The 15,570-nt window shown below is 40.1% G+C and overlaps 1 protein-coding gene across 5 annotated transcripts in view; it reads left to right on the forward strand.

Moving 5' to 3' along the window:
• YEATS2 (YEATS domain containing 2) overlaps positions 1–15,570 on the forward strand; it is a 122,791-nt gene that overhangs the window by 38,207 nt on the left and 69,014 nt on the right. For all 5 annotated transcript variants that reach the window (XR_012021796.1, XM_072807586.1, XM_072807589.1 and 2 more), the window contains one exon: positions 14,119–14,280. Coding sequence is in view for 4 of the 5 variants with exons in the window: in XM_072807586.1 (XP_072663687.1) it covers positions 14,119–14,280 (162 nt within the window). In the remaining variant the exon portion in view is untranslated. The remainder of the gene's footprint in view (positions 1–14,118; positions 14,281–15,570) is intronic.

Below are 15,570 nucleotides of genomic sequence, written 5' to 3' on the forward strand. Positions count from 1 at the left end.
TGGAAACCTGGGATCGAGTCTCACGTCAGGCTCCGTGCATGGAGCCTGTTTCTCCCTCTGCCTATGTCTCTGTCTCTCTCTCTCTCTCTCTCTCTCTCTAGAGAAAAGGGGGGAAAAAAAAAAAAAAGAACTTCTTCAAGCTGAAGGACTAGCTCCTTAACAATATGATTTCATGGTGTCTTGTGGGAGCACCATCATTTTGCCAAGTATCTAGAAATGGATAAAGACATAACTCTTAAAAAAAAAAAAAAAAAAAAGACATAACTCTTCAAGTAGCATAAGAATGTTATTTTCTCACAAAGTCTTTATTTGCCTTTCTCCTCCCTCATTAGGTGTATTTTCTCTGTGCGCTCTTGTCATCTTTGTCATATAGTCATTTCTTATTTTTATATTTTCTCCAAATCAGACTGCAATCTCTCTAGGGTAGAAAATATGTCTCATTTGTTTTGTACCTTAATAGTTGGTATTCACTAAATATTTGATTGTTAAATAAGTTGATGTATTTATGAAAATTGTAATAGATTGAATTATTGAAAATAAAAGGTTCAGACAGACTAATTATTTGGGGGGAAAAATCAGGTCGGGGGAAAATATACCAACCCCCATTAATGGACCACAAATAACAAACAAGAAATACCTTTAAAAATCTTAGGATAGGGACCCCTGGATGGCTAAACGATTGAGCCGAGCCGCACTTTGGGCTTGGGACATGATCCCGGGATTGAGTCCCACCTTGGGTTCCCTGCAGGGAGCCTGCTTCTTCTTCTTCTTTTTTTTTTTTTTTTATGGCTAAATTTTTTTTTTTTTTATTGGAGTTCAATTTGCCAACATATAGCATAACACCCAGTGCTCCCCTCAGTGCCCGTCACTCAGTCACCCCCACCCCTCACCCACCTCCCTTTCCACCATCCCTTGTTCGTTTCCCAGAGTTAGGAGTCTCTCATGTTCTGTCTCTCTTTCTGATATTTCCCACTCATTTTTTCTCCTTTCCCCTTTATTCCCTTTCACTATTTTTTTATATTCCCCAAATGAATGAGACCATATGATGTTTGTCCTTCTCTGATTGACTTATTTCACTCAGCATAATACCCTCCAGTTCCATCCATGTCGAAGCAAATGGTGGGTATTTGTCATTTCTTTTTTTTTTTTTATAAGTATTTTTAAGTGTACAGTTCACTGGTATTAATTTTTATTTATTTATGATAGTCACAGAGAGAGAGGCAGAGACACAGGCAGAGGGAGAAGCAGGCTCCATGCACCGGGAGCCCGACGTGGGATTTGATCCCGGGTCTCCAGGATTCGCCCTGGGCCAAAGGCAGGCGCCAAACCACTGCGCCACCCAGGGATCACCCGTATTTGTCATTTCTAATAGCTGAGTAATATTTCATTGTATACATAAACCACATCTTTTTTATCCATTCATCTTTCGATGGACACCGAGAGGGAGCCTGCTTCTCCCTCTACCTATGTCTCTGCCTCTTTCTCTCTGTCTCTCATAAAAAGTCTTAGGATAATAAGCAAAGTTTCTAATGGTTTATGTGATAGTATTTAAATGGAAGCATAAAATATGATGAAGGCTATGAGATTTCTATTTTATGGATTATTTTAGAGTTAGCATGCATTTAGATAAGGGGACTCTTCGACCATGTGAAGTGTAACAATAGTATAAGACCTGTCACCTCAGAAAATCGAAAACTGCAAATCTAGATGAGCTCACTAGAAGACTGAGGAGAAACAGTCATTGACATTTTCAAACAATTACGTTTAAATTGTAGGTGTTTTGGTTTTTTGAAGACTAGCTAGACCTAAAATAATGGCCAATCATTGATTTTAGGTAGAGAAGGAATGATTGGCATGAGAGTTGTAAAGTCCTTTTTTGTTCTGGAAGAGGGAAAATTATTGATTTACTTTAGACTTGTTAAGAATGTTAGAGTAGCTAAGATAACTAAAAAATTAGACATAGAGATTTAAACTTTAAAAGTAGTAAGAGGAAAGTGAAATTGAATGAAAAGGAAAAAAATCTTTTGATTCTTAAGCAGGGACAGGAGGGAAGGATATGATAAAGAGAAAAAACAAGACAAATAGTATAAAATGATTTAGTAACAACAAATCTAAATATATCAACAATCATAAAAATTGCCTAGGGATTTAGTTATCTAGTTAAAAGATAGAAATTATCTTGAGATAAACAATACAGAACTAAATTTTATTTTATCAGTGACATATCTAAATACATAAAGATTGAAAGCAAGCAAATAAGTAAGATATAGTTGGCAGATACTAACCAATGGAAAACCAGTGTAGCACATTGATATCAGGCAAAATGAAATTTTAGACCAAAAATATTCATAAAGGGAAAGAGTTATTATATAATGTTAAAAAGTTCTTTTCATCAGGGAGAGACAAAAATTCTAAACAACTGTGTACTAGATAAAAGTTTTTTTTTTTTTTAGATAAAAGTTTTAAAGTATCTAAACCAAAGTTGACAGAACCATAGGAGAAATTCTAAATATACTAGTGTACTGAGAGATTTTATGCACCTCTCTCAGTAATTGATATACTCAGCAAAATACCTGAATAAATGTAAAAGACTCAAACATCATTTAACAAAGCTTGATCTAATATATACATGTAGACTATTATATGTAATAGTTGGAACATTTTTTTTTAAAGATTTTATTTATTTGAAAGAGAGCAAGAGCGAGTAGGGGAAGGAGCTGAGGAAGAGGGACAAGCAGACTCTGGGCTGAGCACAGATGCTCAACTACTGAGCCACCCGGGTGTCCCTTGGCTGAGCACAGAGCCCAACGCAGGACTCGATCCCATGTCCCAGAGACCATGACCTGAGCTGAAATCAAGAGTAAGATGCTTACCTGACTCTACCTCTGTGCCCCTAGTTAAACATTTTTAAGCACATAAGGAATATTTATGAAAATGGACTACACAATATGCCATAAAGGAAGCTTCAACAAATATCAAAGGACTTGTATCATGCAGACCACTGTGGTGGTGGTGGTGGTGGTGGTGGTGGTGGTGTTGTTGTTTTAAGATTTTTAAGCAATCTCTACACCTGGCTTGGGGCTTGAACCCACAACCCCAAGATCAAGAGTCGCACTGACTGAGTTAGCTAAGTGCCCCCAGACTACTTTTTGTTTTTGTAGATTTTTTTTTTTGAAGATTTATTTATTTGAGAGAGCGCACGCATGAGCACATGGGGGAGGAGCAGAGGAAGAGAGAATCTCAAGCAGACTCTGCACTGAGCACAGAGCCAGATGGCCCTGAGACCATGACCTGAAACCAAGAGTGGGATGCCCAACCAACTGTGCCACCCGGTCCCCCAACCCAGACTACTATTTTGACTATTTATTGCAATTAATCAATGATAGTAGGAAAACTAGAAAACTGTTTTTTTTTTTTTTTTTAAGATCGTATTTATTTATTTGACAGAGCACACAAATGAGGGGTGATACAGAGGGAGAGGGAGAACCAGACTCCCCAATGAGCAGAGGAACCTGATAGGGGGCTCACTCCCAGGACTGTGAGATCATGACCTAAGCCAAAGCCAGAGCTTAACTGACTGAGCCACCCAGGCACTCCTAGAAAAGGTTTTTTTTTTTTTTTTTTTTTTTAAGATTTTATTTATTTATTCACAAGAAACCCAGAGAGGCAGAGACATAGGCAGAGAGAGAAGCAGGCTTCCCACAGGGAACCTGATGCAGGGCTTGATTCTAGGACCCCTTGATCACGACCTGAGCCGAAGGCAGATGCTCAACCACTGAGCCACCCACGCATCCCTAGAAAACTTATTTATGTCTAGAAATTCAAACTACTGGGACACCTGGCTGGCTCAGTTGGTAGAGCATGGGATTCTTCATCTGGGGTCATGAGTTCAAGTTCTACATTGGATATAGAGATTACTTAAAATAAATAAATAAATACATACATACATACATACATACATACATACATACAAACAAACCAAAACCCTCCAAAATCTTCTGGGGGAAAGAGGCAACACTTGTCAGTTTATGTTATGAGAGTAGCCTAACTTTTTAAATAAAGCCAGACAATTCATAAGAAAAGGAAAATTATAGGACATACATGGTTGTAAATATAGGTACAGAAATACTGAACAAAATCATTAGGAAACCGAATTTTGTAAATACAGAAATGATAATACTTTATGACCAAGACATGAAAGTTTGGATTCACAGTAAAAATCAATATAACTTGGCCCATTTTTAAGGATAACCATAGGCATAAATAAACATATAGAAGGCCATGACCATGGGATCCCTGGGTGGCGCAGTGGTTTGGCGCCTGCCTTTGGCCCAGGGTGCGATCCTGGAGACCCGGGATCAAATCCCACGTCGGGCTCCCGGTGCATGGAGCCTGCTTCTCCCTCTGCCTGTGTCTCTGCCTCGTTCTCTCTCTCTCTCTCTGACTATCACAAATAAATAAAAATTAAAAAAAAAAAAAAAAAAAGAAGGCCATGACCATATTTTCCAACAGAGTGTTTTAAGGAGGCCTCATGAAATAAAGGGAGAGCTAGAGATACTGGTTTTACCATGGTCAGGACTTAAAGGGAATGATTTGTTTTGGTGTTTACGGGTTAAGAGACCAGTTACAACCTTCCTGGTAGCAATGAGTAGGAATTAGAAGAGTTCAGAGTTCTAGCACTCTGAAACCTGAATCAACCCAAAGGCTAGAGAGTCCCTAAACCAGTAGTAAAATATGCCAATTTATTTCTATCTCATGTATCTGCTTGGAAAAGCAAGGTTGATTTTTTTTTTTTATTGCATGGTAGTAATCATAAAATAAAACAAACTTCATGAGAATGGTTCTTAGACCAGGAAAGAAAAAAAAGAAAAATGTTTAAAAGAAAAGGATTAAATGCAAAGACTCAAGTTGCTTGGTTCAGTGATAAAACTGTTAAAATCTTGATGGGATTAAAATTTTTAAAAATATTTTTTAGGGGAGTGGGAATATGAGCTTCCAGTTATAATGATTAAGTCATGGAGATGAAGTCAGTTGTATTGTAATAGTGTATGAGGAAAGATATGGTGAGCAAAGCATAATGTAGTATTGAATCACTGTTGTACACTTGAAAGTAATGTAACATTGTGTAAGCTATACTTCAGTAAAAAAATTTTCAGTCTTGTTGACATAATTAACAAAATTAAAAGATTTAAAGTGTATATAATGATTTGATGTGTATATACATTTTGAAGGAATTCCTGCCATCAAGTTCTCTCTCTCTCTTTTTTTTTTAAGATTTTATTTTTAAGTAATCCCTATGCCCAGTGTGGGGCTTGAACTCCCAACCCTGAGATCAAGAGTCTTAAGCTCCACCAACTGAGCCAGTCAGGAGCCCTGTCACCCATCACCTCACATATTTATCTTTTTTATATTTTTTAAAATTTTATTTTTATTTTTTATTTTTTTTTATCTTTTTTTATCTTTTTTCTTTTGGTGTGAACATTTAAGTTCTATTCCCACAGCAAATTTTACAGTGTTATTTACTGTGGTTACCTTGTTATACATTAAATCCTCAGACCTTATTTATCTCAAAGCTAAAAGTTTGTACACTTTTACCAGCCTCTCTATTTCTCCTACCCTCAGCCTCTGGTTGGTAACTGTTTTTCTGCTCTGTTTCTATGAGTTTGCCTTTTTTTTTTGCCATATTTAAGTGATACCCTGTAGTATTTGTCTTTCTCTGTCTGGCTTATGCCACTTAGCATAATGCCTTCCATTTTCATTTGTGTTCTCTCACAAATGTCAGAATTTCTTTCTTTCTCATGGCTGAAGAATAATATTCCATTATATACATACATATATACATACTTACTCAGTTGGCCTTTGAGCAATCTTTTTTTTTTTTTGGTTCAAGATTTTTATTTATTTATTTTTTAATTTATTTTTTATTGGTGTTCAATTTACTAACATACAGAATAACCCCCAGTGCCCGTCACCCATTCACTCCCACCCCCCGCCCTCCTCCCCTTCTACCACCCCTAGTTCGTTTCCCAGAGTTAGCAGTCTTTACGTTCTGTCTCCCTTTCTCATATTTCCCACACATTTCTTCTCCCTTCCCTTATATTCCCTTTCACTATTATTTATATTCCCCAAATGAATGAGAACATATAATGTTTGTCCTTCTCCGACTGACTTACTTCACTCAGCATAATACCCTCCAGTTCCATCCACGTTGAAGCAAATGGTGGGTATTTGTCATTTCTAATAGCTGAGTAATATTCCATTGTATACATAAACCACATCTTCTTTATCCATTCATCTTTCGTTGGACACCGAGGCTCCTTCCACAGTTTGGCTATCGTGGCCATTGCTGCTAGAAACATCGGGGTGCAGGTGTCCCGGCGTTTCATTGCATTTGTATCTTTGGGGTAAATCCCCAACAGTGCAATTGCTGGGTCATAGGGCAGGTATATTTTTAACTCTTTGAGGAACCTCCACACAGTTTTCCAGAGTGGCTGCACCAGTTCACATTCCCACCAACAGTGTATGAGGGTTCCCTTTTCTCCGCATCCTCTCCAACATTTGTTGTTTCCTGCCTTGTTAATTTTCCCCATTCTCACTGGTGTGAGGTGGTATCTCATTGTGGTTTTGATTTGTATTTCCCTGATGGCAAGTGATGCAGAGCATTTTCTCATATGCATGTTGGCCATGTCTATGTCTTCCTCTGTGAGATTTCTGTTCATGTCTTTTGCCCATTTCATGATTGGATTGTTTGTTTCTTTGGTGTTGAGTTTAAGAAGTTCTTTATAGATCTTGGAAACTAGCCCTTTATCTGATATGTCATTTGCAAATATCTTCTCGCATTCTGTAGGTTGTCTTTGAGTTTTGTTGACTGTATCCTTTGCTGTGCAAAAGCTTCTTATCTTGATGAAGTCCCAATAGTTCATTTTTGCTTTTGTTTCTTTTGCCTTCGTGGATGTATCTTGCAAGAAGTTACTGTGGCCGAGTTCAAAAAGGGTGTTGCCTGTGTTCTCCTCTAGGATTTTGATGGAATCTTGTCTCACATTTAGATCTTTCATCCATTTTGAGTTTATCTTTGTGTATGGTGCAAGAGAGTGGTCTAGTTTCATTCTTCTGCATGTGGATGTCCAATTTTCCCAGCACCATTTATTGAAGAGACTGTCTTTCTTCCAATGGATAGTCTTTCCTCCTTTATCGAATATTAGTTGCCCGTAAAGTTCAGGGTCCACTTCTGGATTCTCTATTCTGTTCCACTGATCTATGTTTCTGTTTTTGTGCCAGTACCACACTGTCTTGATGACCACAGCTTTGTAGTACAACCTGAAATCTGGCATTGTGATGCCCCCAGATATGGTTTTCTTTTTTAAAATTCCCCTGGCTATTCGGGGTCTTTTCTGATTCCACACAAATCTTAAAATAATTTGTTCTAACTCTCTGAAGAAAGTCCATGGTATTTTGATAGGGATTGCATTAAACGTGTATATTGCCCTGGGTAACATTGACATTTTCACAATATTAATTCTGCCAATCCATGAGCATGGAATATTTTTCCATCTCTTTGTGTCTTCCTCAATTTCTTTCAGAAGTGTTCTATAGTTTTGAGGGTATAGATCCTTTACATCTTTGGTTAGGTTTATTCCTAGGTATCTTATGCTTTTGGGTGCAATTGTAAATGGGATTGACTCCTTAATTTCTCTTTCTTCAGTCTCATTGTTAGTGTATAGAAATGCCACTGACTTCTGGGCATTGATTTTGTATCCTGCCACGCTACCGAATTGCTGTATGAGTTCTAGCAATCTTGGGGTGGAGACTTTTGGGTTTTCTATGTAGAGTATCATGTCATCGGCGAAGAGGGAGAGTTTGACTTCTTCTTTGCCAATTTGAATGCCTTTAATGTCTTTTTGTTGTCTGATTGCTGAGGCTAGGACTTCCAGTACTATGTTGAACAGCAGTGGTGAGAGTGGACATCCCTGTCTTGTTCCTGATCTTAGGGGAAAGGCTCCCAGTGCTTCCCCATTGAGAATGATATTTGCTGTGGGCTTTTCATAGATGGCTTTTAAGATGTCGAGGAATGTTCCCTCTATCCCTACACTCTGAGGAGTTTTGATCAGGAATGGATGCTGTATTTTGTCAAATGCTTTCTCTGCATCCAATGAGAGGATCATATGCTTCTTGGTTTTTCTCTTGCTGATATGATGAATCACATTGATTGTTTTATGGGTGTTGAACCAGCCTTGTGTCCCAGGGATAAATCCTACTTGGTCATGGTGAATAATTTTCTTAATGTACTGTTGGATCCTATTGGCCAGTATCTTGTTGAGAATTTTTGCATCCATGTTCATCAGGGATATTGGTCTGTAATTCTCCTTTTTGGTGGGGTCTTTGTCTGGTTTTGGAATTAAGGTGATGCTGGCCTCATAGAACGAATTTGGAAGTACTCCATCTCTTTCTATCTTTCCAAACAGCTTTAGGAGAATAGGTATGGTTTCTTCTTTAAACGTTTGATAAAATTCCCCTGGGAAGCCGTCTGGCCCTGGACTCTTGTGTCTTGGGAGGTTTTTGATGACTGCTTCAATTTCCTCCCTGGTTATTGGCCTGTTCAGGCTTTCTATTTCTTCCTGTTCCAGTTTTGGTAGTTTGTGGCTTTCCAGGAATGCGTCCATTTCTTCTAGATTGCCTAGTTTATTGGCGTATAGCTGTTCATAATATGTTTTTAAAATCGTTTGTATTTCCTTGGTGTTGGTAGTGATCTCTCCTTTCTCATTCATGATTTTATTAATTTGAGTCTTCTCTCTCTTCTTTTTAATAAGGCTGGCTAATGGTTTATCTATCTTATTAATTCTTTCAAAGAACCAACTCCTGGTTCTGTTGATCTGTTCCACAGTTCTTCTGGTCTCGATTTCGTTGAGTTCTGCTCGAATCTTTATTAACTCCCTTCTTCTCTTGGGTGTAGGATCTATTTGCTGTTTTTTCTCTAGCTCCTTTATGTGTAAGGTTAGCTTTTGTATTTGAGTTCTTTCCAGTTTTTGAGTGGATGCTTGTATTGCGATGTATTTCCCCCTTAGGACTGCTTTTGCTGCATCCCAAAGATTTTGAACGGTTGTATCTTCATTCTCATTAGTTTCCATGAATCTTTTTAATTCTTCCTTAATTTCCTGGTTGACCCTTTTATCTTTTAGCAGGATGGTCCTTAACCTCCACGTGTTTGAGGTCCTTCCAAACTTCTTGTTGTGATTTAGTTCTAATTTCAAGGCATTATGGTCTGAGAATATGCAGGGGACAATCCCAATCTTTTGGTATCGGTTCAGACCCGATTTGTGACCCAATATGTGGTCTATTCTGGAGAAAGTTCCATGTGCGCTTGAGAAGAATGTGTATTCAGTTGAGTTTGGATGTAAAGTTCTGTAGATATCTGTGAAATCCATCTGGTCCAGTGTATCATTTAAAGCTCTCGTTTCTTTGGAGATGTTGTGCTTAGAAGACCTATCGAGTATAGAAAGAGCTAGATTGAAGTCACCAAGTATAAGTGTATTATTATCTAAGTATTTCTTCACTTTGGTTAATAATTGATATATTTGGCAGCTCCCACATTCGGGGCATATATATTGAGGATTGTTAAGTCCTCTTGTTGAATAGATCCTTTAAGTATGATATAGTGTCCCTCTTCATCTCTCACTACAGTCTTTGGGGTAAATTTTAGTTTATCTGATATAAGGATGGCTACCCCTGCTTTCTTTTGAGGACCATTCGAATGGTAAATGGTTCTCCAACCTTTTATTTTCAGGCTGTAGGTGTCCTTCTGTCTAAAATGAGTCTCTTGTAGACAGCAAATAGATGGGTCCTGCTTTTTTATCCAGTCTGAAACCCTGCGCCTTTTGATGGGGTCATTAAGCCCGTTCACATTCAGAGTTACTATTGACAGATACGAGTTTAGTGTCATCATGTTATCTATTCAGTCCTTGTTTTTGTGGACTGTTCCACTGAATTTCTTCTTAAAGGGGAATTTTAAGAGTGCCCCTTAAAATTTCTTGCAGAGCTGGTTTGGAGGTCACATATTCTTTTAGTTGCTGCCTGTCTTGGAAGCTCTTTATCTCTCCTTCCATTTTGAATGAGAGCCTTGCTGGATAAAGTATTCTTGGTTGCATGTTCTTCTCATTTAGGACCCTGAATATATCCTGCCAGCCCTTTCTGGCCTGCCAGGTCTCTGTGGAGAGGTCTGCTGTTACCCTAATACTCCTCCCCATAAAAGTCAGGGATTTCTTGTCTCTTGCTGCTTTAAGGATCTTCTCTTTATCTTTGGAATTTGCAAGCTTCACTATTAAATGTCGAGGTGTTGAACGGTTTTTATTGATTTTAGGGGGGGATCTCTCTATTTCCTGGATCTGAATGCCTGTTTCCCTTCCCAGATTAGGAAAGTTTTCAGCTAGAATTTGTTCAAATACATATTCTGGCCCTCTGTCCCTTTCGGCGCCCTCGGGAACCCCAATTAAACGTAGGTTTTTCTTTCTCAGGCTGTCGTTTATTTCCCTTAATCTATCTTCATGGTCTTTTAATTGTTTGTCTCTTTTTTCCTCAGTTTCCCTCTTTGCTATCAACTTGTCTTCTATGTCACTCACTCGTTCTTCCACCTCGTTAACCCTCGTCATTAGGACTTCTAGTTTGGATTGCATCTCATTCAATTGATTTTTAATTTCTGCCTGATTAGCTCCAAATTCTGCAGTCATGAAGTCTCTTGAGTCCTTTATGCTTTTTTCTAGAGCCACCAGTAGCTGTATAATAGTGCTTCTGAATTTGCTTTCTGACATTGAATTGTAATCCAGATTTTGTAACTCTGTGGGAGAGAGGACTGTTTCTGATTCTTTCTGTTGAGGTGAGGTTTTCCTTCTAGTCATTTTGCTCAGTGCAGAGTGGCCAAAAGCAAGTTGTATTGGGAAAAAGAGAAAAAGAGAGGAGAGAAAGAAGGAAAGAAAAGAGAAAGAGGAAAAAAAAGGGAAGAAAAAAAAAAGAAGAAGAAAAAGAGAAAGAAAAAGAAAAAAAGGGGGTGGGGAAGGAAACAAATCAAAAAGCAAAAGCAAAGAAAAAAAAAAAAAAAAGAACCACAGGGGAGTATCTTCTGATTCTGTGTACTTTAAGTCCCTTGGCTTCTCCTGGAAGTTGTCCGTCTAGCTGTTCTTCTGGGGGAGGGGCCTGTTGTGCTGATTTTCAGGTGTTAGCAGTTGGGGGAGCTGCTGTGCCCCTGCCTGGTGCAGGGCTCAGTGGGGGTTGTTTACCCCGTGAGGCCGCAGGAGGAACAGCCCCAGTGGCGGGGCCAGCTCTGGAAACCTGGATTCAGCTCTGGCAGGAACTCCGTCTGCAGGGCCTGGAGGCTCCGGGGCGGGGCCGCTGATCTGCTCAGCTCGGGGCAGGAGCGTCCTCGCTGTCCTGGGCCCTCCCGGCCTCTGCCTGCCCCGGGGGAGGCCGGATCCTGGGCTGTGTCCCGGTGCCCTGTGCTCCGGGGCCTGCGCTGTTGGATTCGCGCTCCCGGGCCGCGCAACCCCCTCCGGGGAGCCGCCCCCGAGCCCCTCCGAGCTGCTCCCGGGGCCGCGCAGCCCCCTCCGCACGGAACCTCTTCCTCTGCCCGAGCCCCCCCCCACCCCGAGCTGCTCCCGGGCCGCGCAGCCCCCTCCGTGGAGCCGCCGCCCGAGCCCCTCCGAGCTGCTCCGGGTCCCGCTGTGCGCGCTGCAGCCCTTAGGGAGCTCGGCGCACTCTCCCGGGGCGCAGGTGTCTGTTACTGTCCCGGGGAGCCCGAGCGCATCCCCGCCCTCCTGGGTCCTGCTCCAACTCCCCGCGAGCCCCTTTCCGCTGGGAAGGTCGGTGCAGCTCCTGCTCCTCCGGGACGGGGCTCTCCTGTCCTGGGGACACTCGCCCCGGCCTCAGCCCGGCTCCTCGCGGGGCCCCTCCCCCTTGGAGGCCTTTGTTTCTTTACTTCTTTTTCCCCGTCTTCCTACCTTGATAGATGCGCGAACTCTTCTCACTGTTGCATTCCAGGTGTTCTCTCTTTAATTCTCAGGCCGAATTCATAGATTTTCAGGATAATTTGAAGGTTTTCTAGGTAATTTGGTGGAGACAGGTGATTTGGGGACCCTACTCTTCCGCCATCTTGCTCCTCGCCTTTGAGCAATCTTGAGCAATGCGAGGATTTGGGACACCAACCTCCCTCACAGTTAAAAATCTACATAAGGGTGCCTGGATAGGGATCCCTGGGTGGCGCAGCGGTTTGGCGCCTGCCTTTGGCCCAGGGCGCGATCTTGGAGACCCGGGATCGAATCCCACATCGGGCTCCCGGTGCATGGAGCCTGCTTCTCCCTCTGCCTGTGTCTCTGCCTCTCTCTCTCTCTCTGTGTCTCTCATGAATAAATAAATAAAATATAAAAAAAAGAATAGATGTTGAATTTTGTCAGGTGTTTTTTCTGCATCTGTTGAGGCAATCATATGGTTTTCATCTTTCATTTTATTAATGTATAGATTGATTTGCAGATGTTGAACCATCCTCACGTACCTGGAATAACTACCACTTGATCATCATGTGTAATCTTTTTTATGTACTATTGAATTCTGTTTGCTAATACTTTGTTGAGGATTTTTACATCTATGTTTATCAGGGATATTGGCCTGTGATTTTCTTGTAGTGTTGTCTGCTTTGAAATCAGGGTAATGCTGGCTTTGTGAAATTAATTTATAAGTGTTCCCTCCTATTTTTGGGGAAGAGTTTTAGAAAGAATTGTATCAATTCTTCAAATATTTGGCAGAGATCACCCTTTATGCCATCTGATCCTAGAATTTTCTTTGTTGGGATAACTTGATTACTGATTAAATCTCCTTACTAGTAATTGTTCTGTTCAGATTTTCTATTTCTTCATGATTCAGTCTCTGTAGCATGTATGTTTCTAGGAATTTATCCATTTCTTCTAGGTTGTCCAGTGTGTTGGCATATAATTGTTGATAGTGGTTTTTCCTTTTCTTTTTCGTAACAATTTATTTATTTATTTTTAAGATTCTATTTTTAGGTAATCTCTGCACCCACTGTGGGGCTCAAACCCACAACCCTGAGATCAAGAGTCACATGCTCTATCTACTGAGTCAGCTGGGTGACTGTCATAATTTATGATCCTTTGTATTTGCGGGATATTAGTTGTAATGTGTCCTCTTACCTGTTTATAATTTTATTTATTTGAGTCCTTTCTCTTTTTCCTTGGTAAGTCTAGCCAAAAGTTTGTCTATTTTGTTTACCTTTTCAGCAAAACAGCTCTTTAGTTTCTTTAATCTTTTTTCTTGTCTTTTTGTCTCCATTTGTTTTCACTCTCATCGTTGTTATTTCCTTCTTTCTACTAATTTTGGGCTTAGTTTGTTCTTTTTCTAGTTCCTTGTGGTGTAAAGTTAGATTGAGAGCCTTCTTAGGGTAGACATTTATTGCTATAAATTTCCTTCTTAAAACCTCGGGCTGTATCCCTTAAGTTTTAGTATGTCGTATTTCCATTTTCACTTGTTTTTTTTTTTTTTTTAAGATTTTATTTATTTATTCACGAGAGACACAGAGGGAGGCAGAGAAACAGGCAGAGGGAGAAACAGACTCCATGCAGGGAGCCCGATGTGGGACTCGATTCTGGGACTCCAGGATCACGCCCTGGACCGAAGGCAGGCGCTAAACCACTAAACCACTCAGGGATCCCCATTTTCACTTGTCTTAAGATAGTTTTTGATTTTGTCTTTGACTCATTGGTTGTATAGTAGCATGTTGTTTAATCTCCTATATTTGTGAATTCCCATTTGTTTTCTTGTAATTGATTTTTTTTCTTAAAGATTTTATTTATTTGTGAGAGACAGAGAGAGAGGGGTGGAGGAGAGAGAGGTAGAGACATAGGCAGAGGGAGAAGCAGGCTCCATGCAGGGAGCCTGATGTGGGACTCGATCCCAGGTCTCCAGGATCAGGCCCTGGGCTGAAGGCAGCGCTAAATCACTGAGCCACCCAGGCTGCCCATTTTTCTTATAATTTATTTTTAATCTTGTTTTAAGTAGGAGTTGTTTTGTTAGGTTTCTAAAGGAAAAAAAAGAATTCAAGTTTCTTCCTTTTTTCTCCTTTAGGTACATACCTCCTGATAAGAGAGAAGAAAATGACCAGTCAACCCATAAGTGGATGGTATATGTCCGAGGGTCTCGTAGAGAACCCAGCATTAATCATTTTGTCAAGAAAGTTTGGTTCTTTCTTCATCCCAGCTATAAACCAAATGACCTTGTGGAAGTTAGGTAAGCACAGTCAAGTTATTTAATTTAAGAAATAAAGATTTATTGAACTAGAAGAGTGATTTAACTTGAGAATGTTCCCTTTAATTATTATATTATTATTCATTTAACTTTGACTTTTAGGCACAATAGACATTTAACTATTGTTCCGTCTTGCAGATTATTGTCTCCCTGAAAAAGCATTATTTCCTCCTGTTAGAATTATTGGATTTTGCTCCCCCTGGAAATAGCTAAACTTTTTTATATAGAGATAAACATAAAAGTATTCTTGTTTTTTATGAATATCAGAATGTAATAGAATTAAACATTGGATTCTGACATTACAAAAATATTTAATGTTGAAAGTTCCCTATGATCTCATACTCTCAGAATTAACCCCAGTGATATTCTTCCTACATATATTAGCCTAGTATAGTAGTTGTTTGTTGTTCCACAAAGATGGAATGATTATGTATATGCTATTCTGAAATTTGTTTCATTTAGGTGTATTCTTTTTTTTAAAAAAATTGATTTATTTTAAAGATTTATTTATTTTTATCTTAGAGAGAGAGTGGGAATGTGTGTGTGGGCGTGGAGGGGGCTAGAGGGAGAGGAGAGAAAGAATCCCTAAGCAGACTCCCTGCTGAGCAGGGAGCCCAATGCAGGGCTCTGTCCCAAGACCCTGAGACTGTAACCTGAGGCAAAATCAGGAGTCAGATGCTTAACCAACTTAGCCGCCCAGGCACCCCATTTTTTTTTTTTTTTAATTTATTTGAGAGAGAGATGGAGAGAGAGAGGGAGGGAGGGAGGGGGATATCACATGTGTGTGTGTGAGTTCGGGGTGAGGGAAGGGCAGAGGGAGAGGATCTCAAGCGGACTCTCTGCTGAGCATGGAGCTCAATGCAGGGCTTGATCTCACGACTCATGAGATAATGACTTAAGCCATCCAGGCTCACCTTATGTGTATTCTTTATATCTTTAAATGATGTTAAATATCACATATACATTCATTGTATGAATGAATTGTACAAGTAGTTTTGGTTTACTATCAGTGAAATTTCCTATATCCTCACCCCTCTTCAGAACATTCCCTCTACTAACTCTTTTAAGATTTTATTTATCTATTTTTTTTTTAATTTTTATTTATTTATGATAGTTACAGAGAGAGAGAGAGGCAGAGACACAGGCAGAGGGAGAAGCAGGCTCCATGCACTGGGAGCCTGATGTGGGATTCGATCCTGGATCTCCAGGATCGCGCCCTGGGCCAAAGGCAGGCGCCAAACCGCTGCGCCACCCAGGGATCCCAAGATTTTA

The sequence above is a fragment of the Canis lupus genome, chromosome 31, assembly GCF_048164855.1.
Source record: "Canis lupus baileyi chromosome 31, mCanLup2.hap1, whole genome shotgun sequence".
In the NCBI taxonomy this organism is placed as follows: domain Eukaryota; kingdom Metazoa; phylum Chordata; class Mammalia; order Carnivora; family Canidae; genus Canis; species Canis lupus.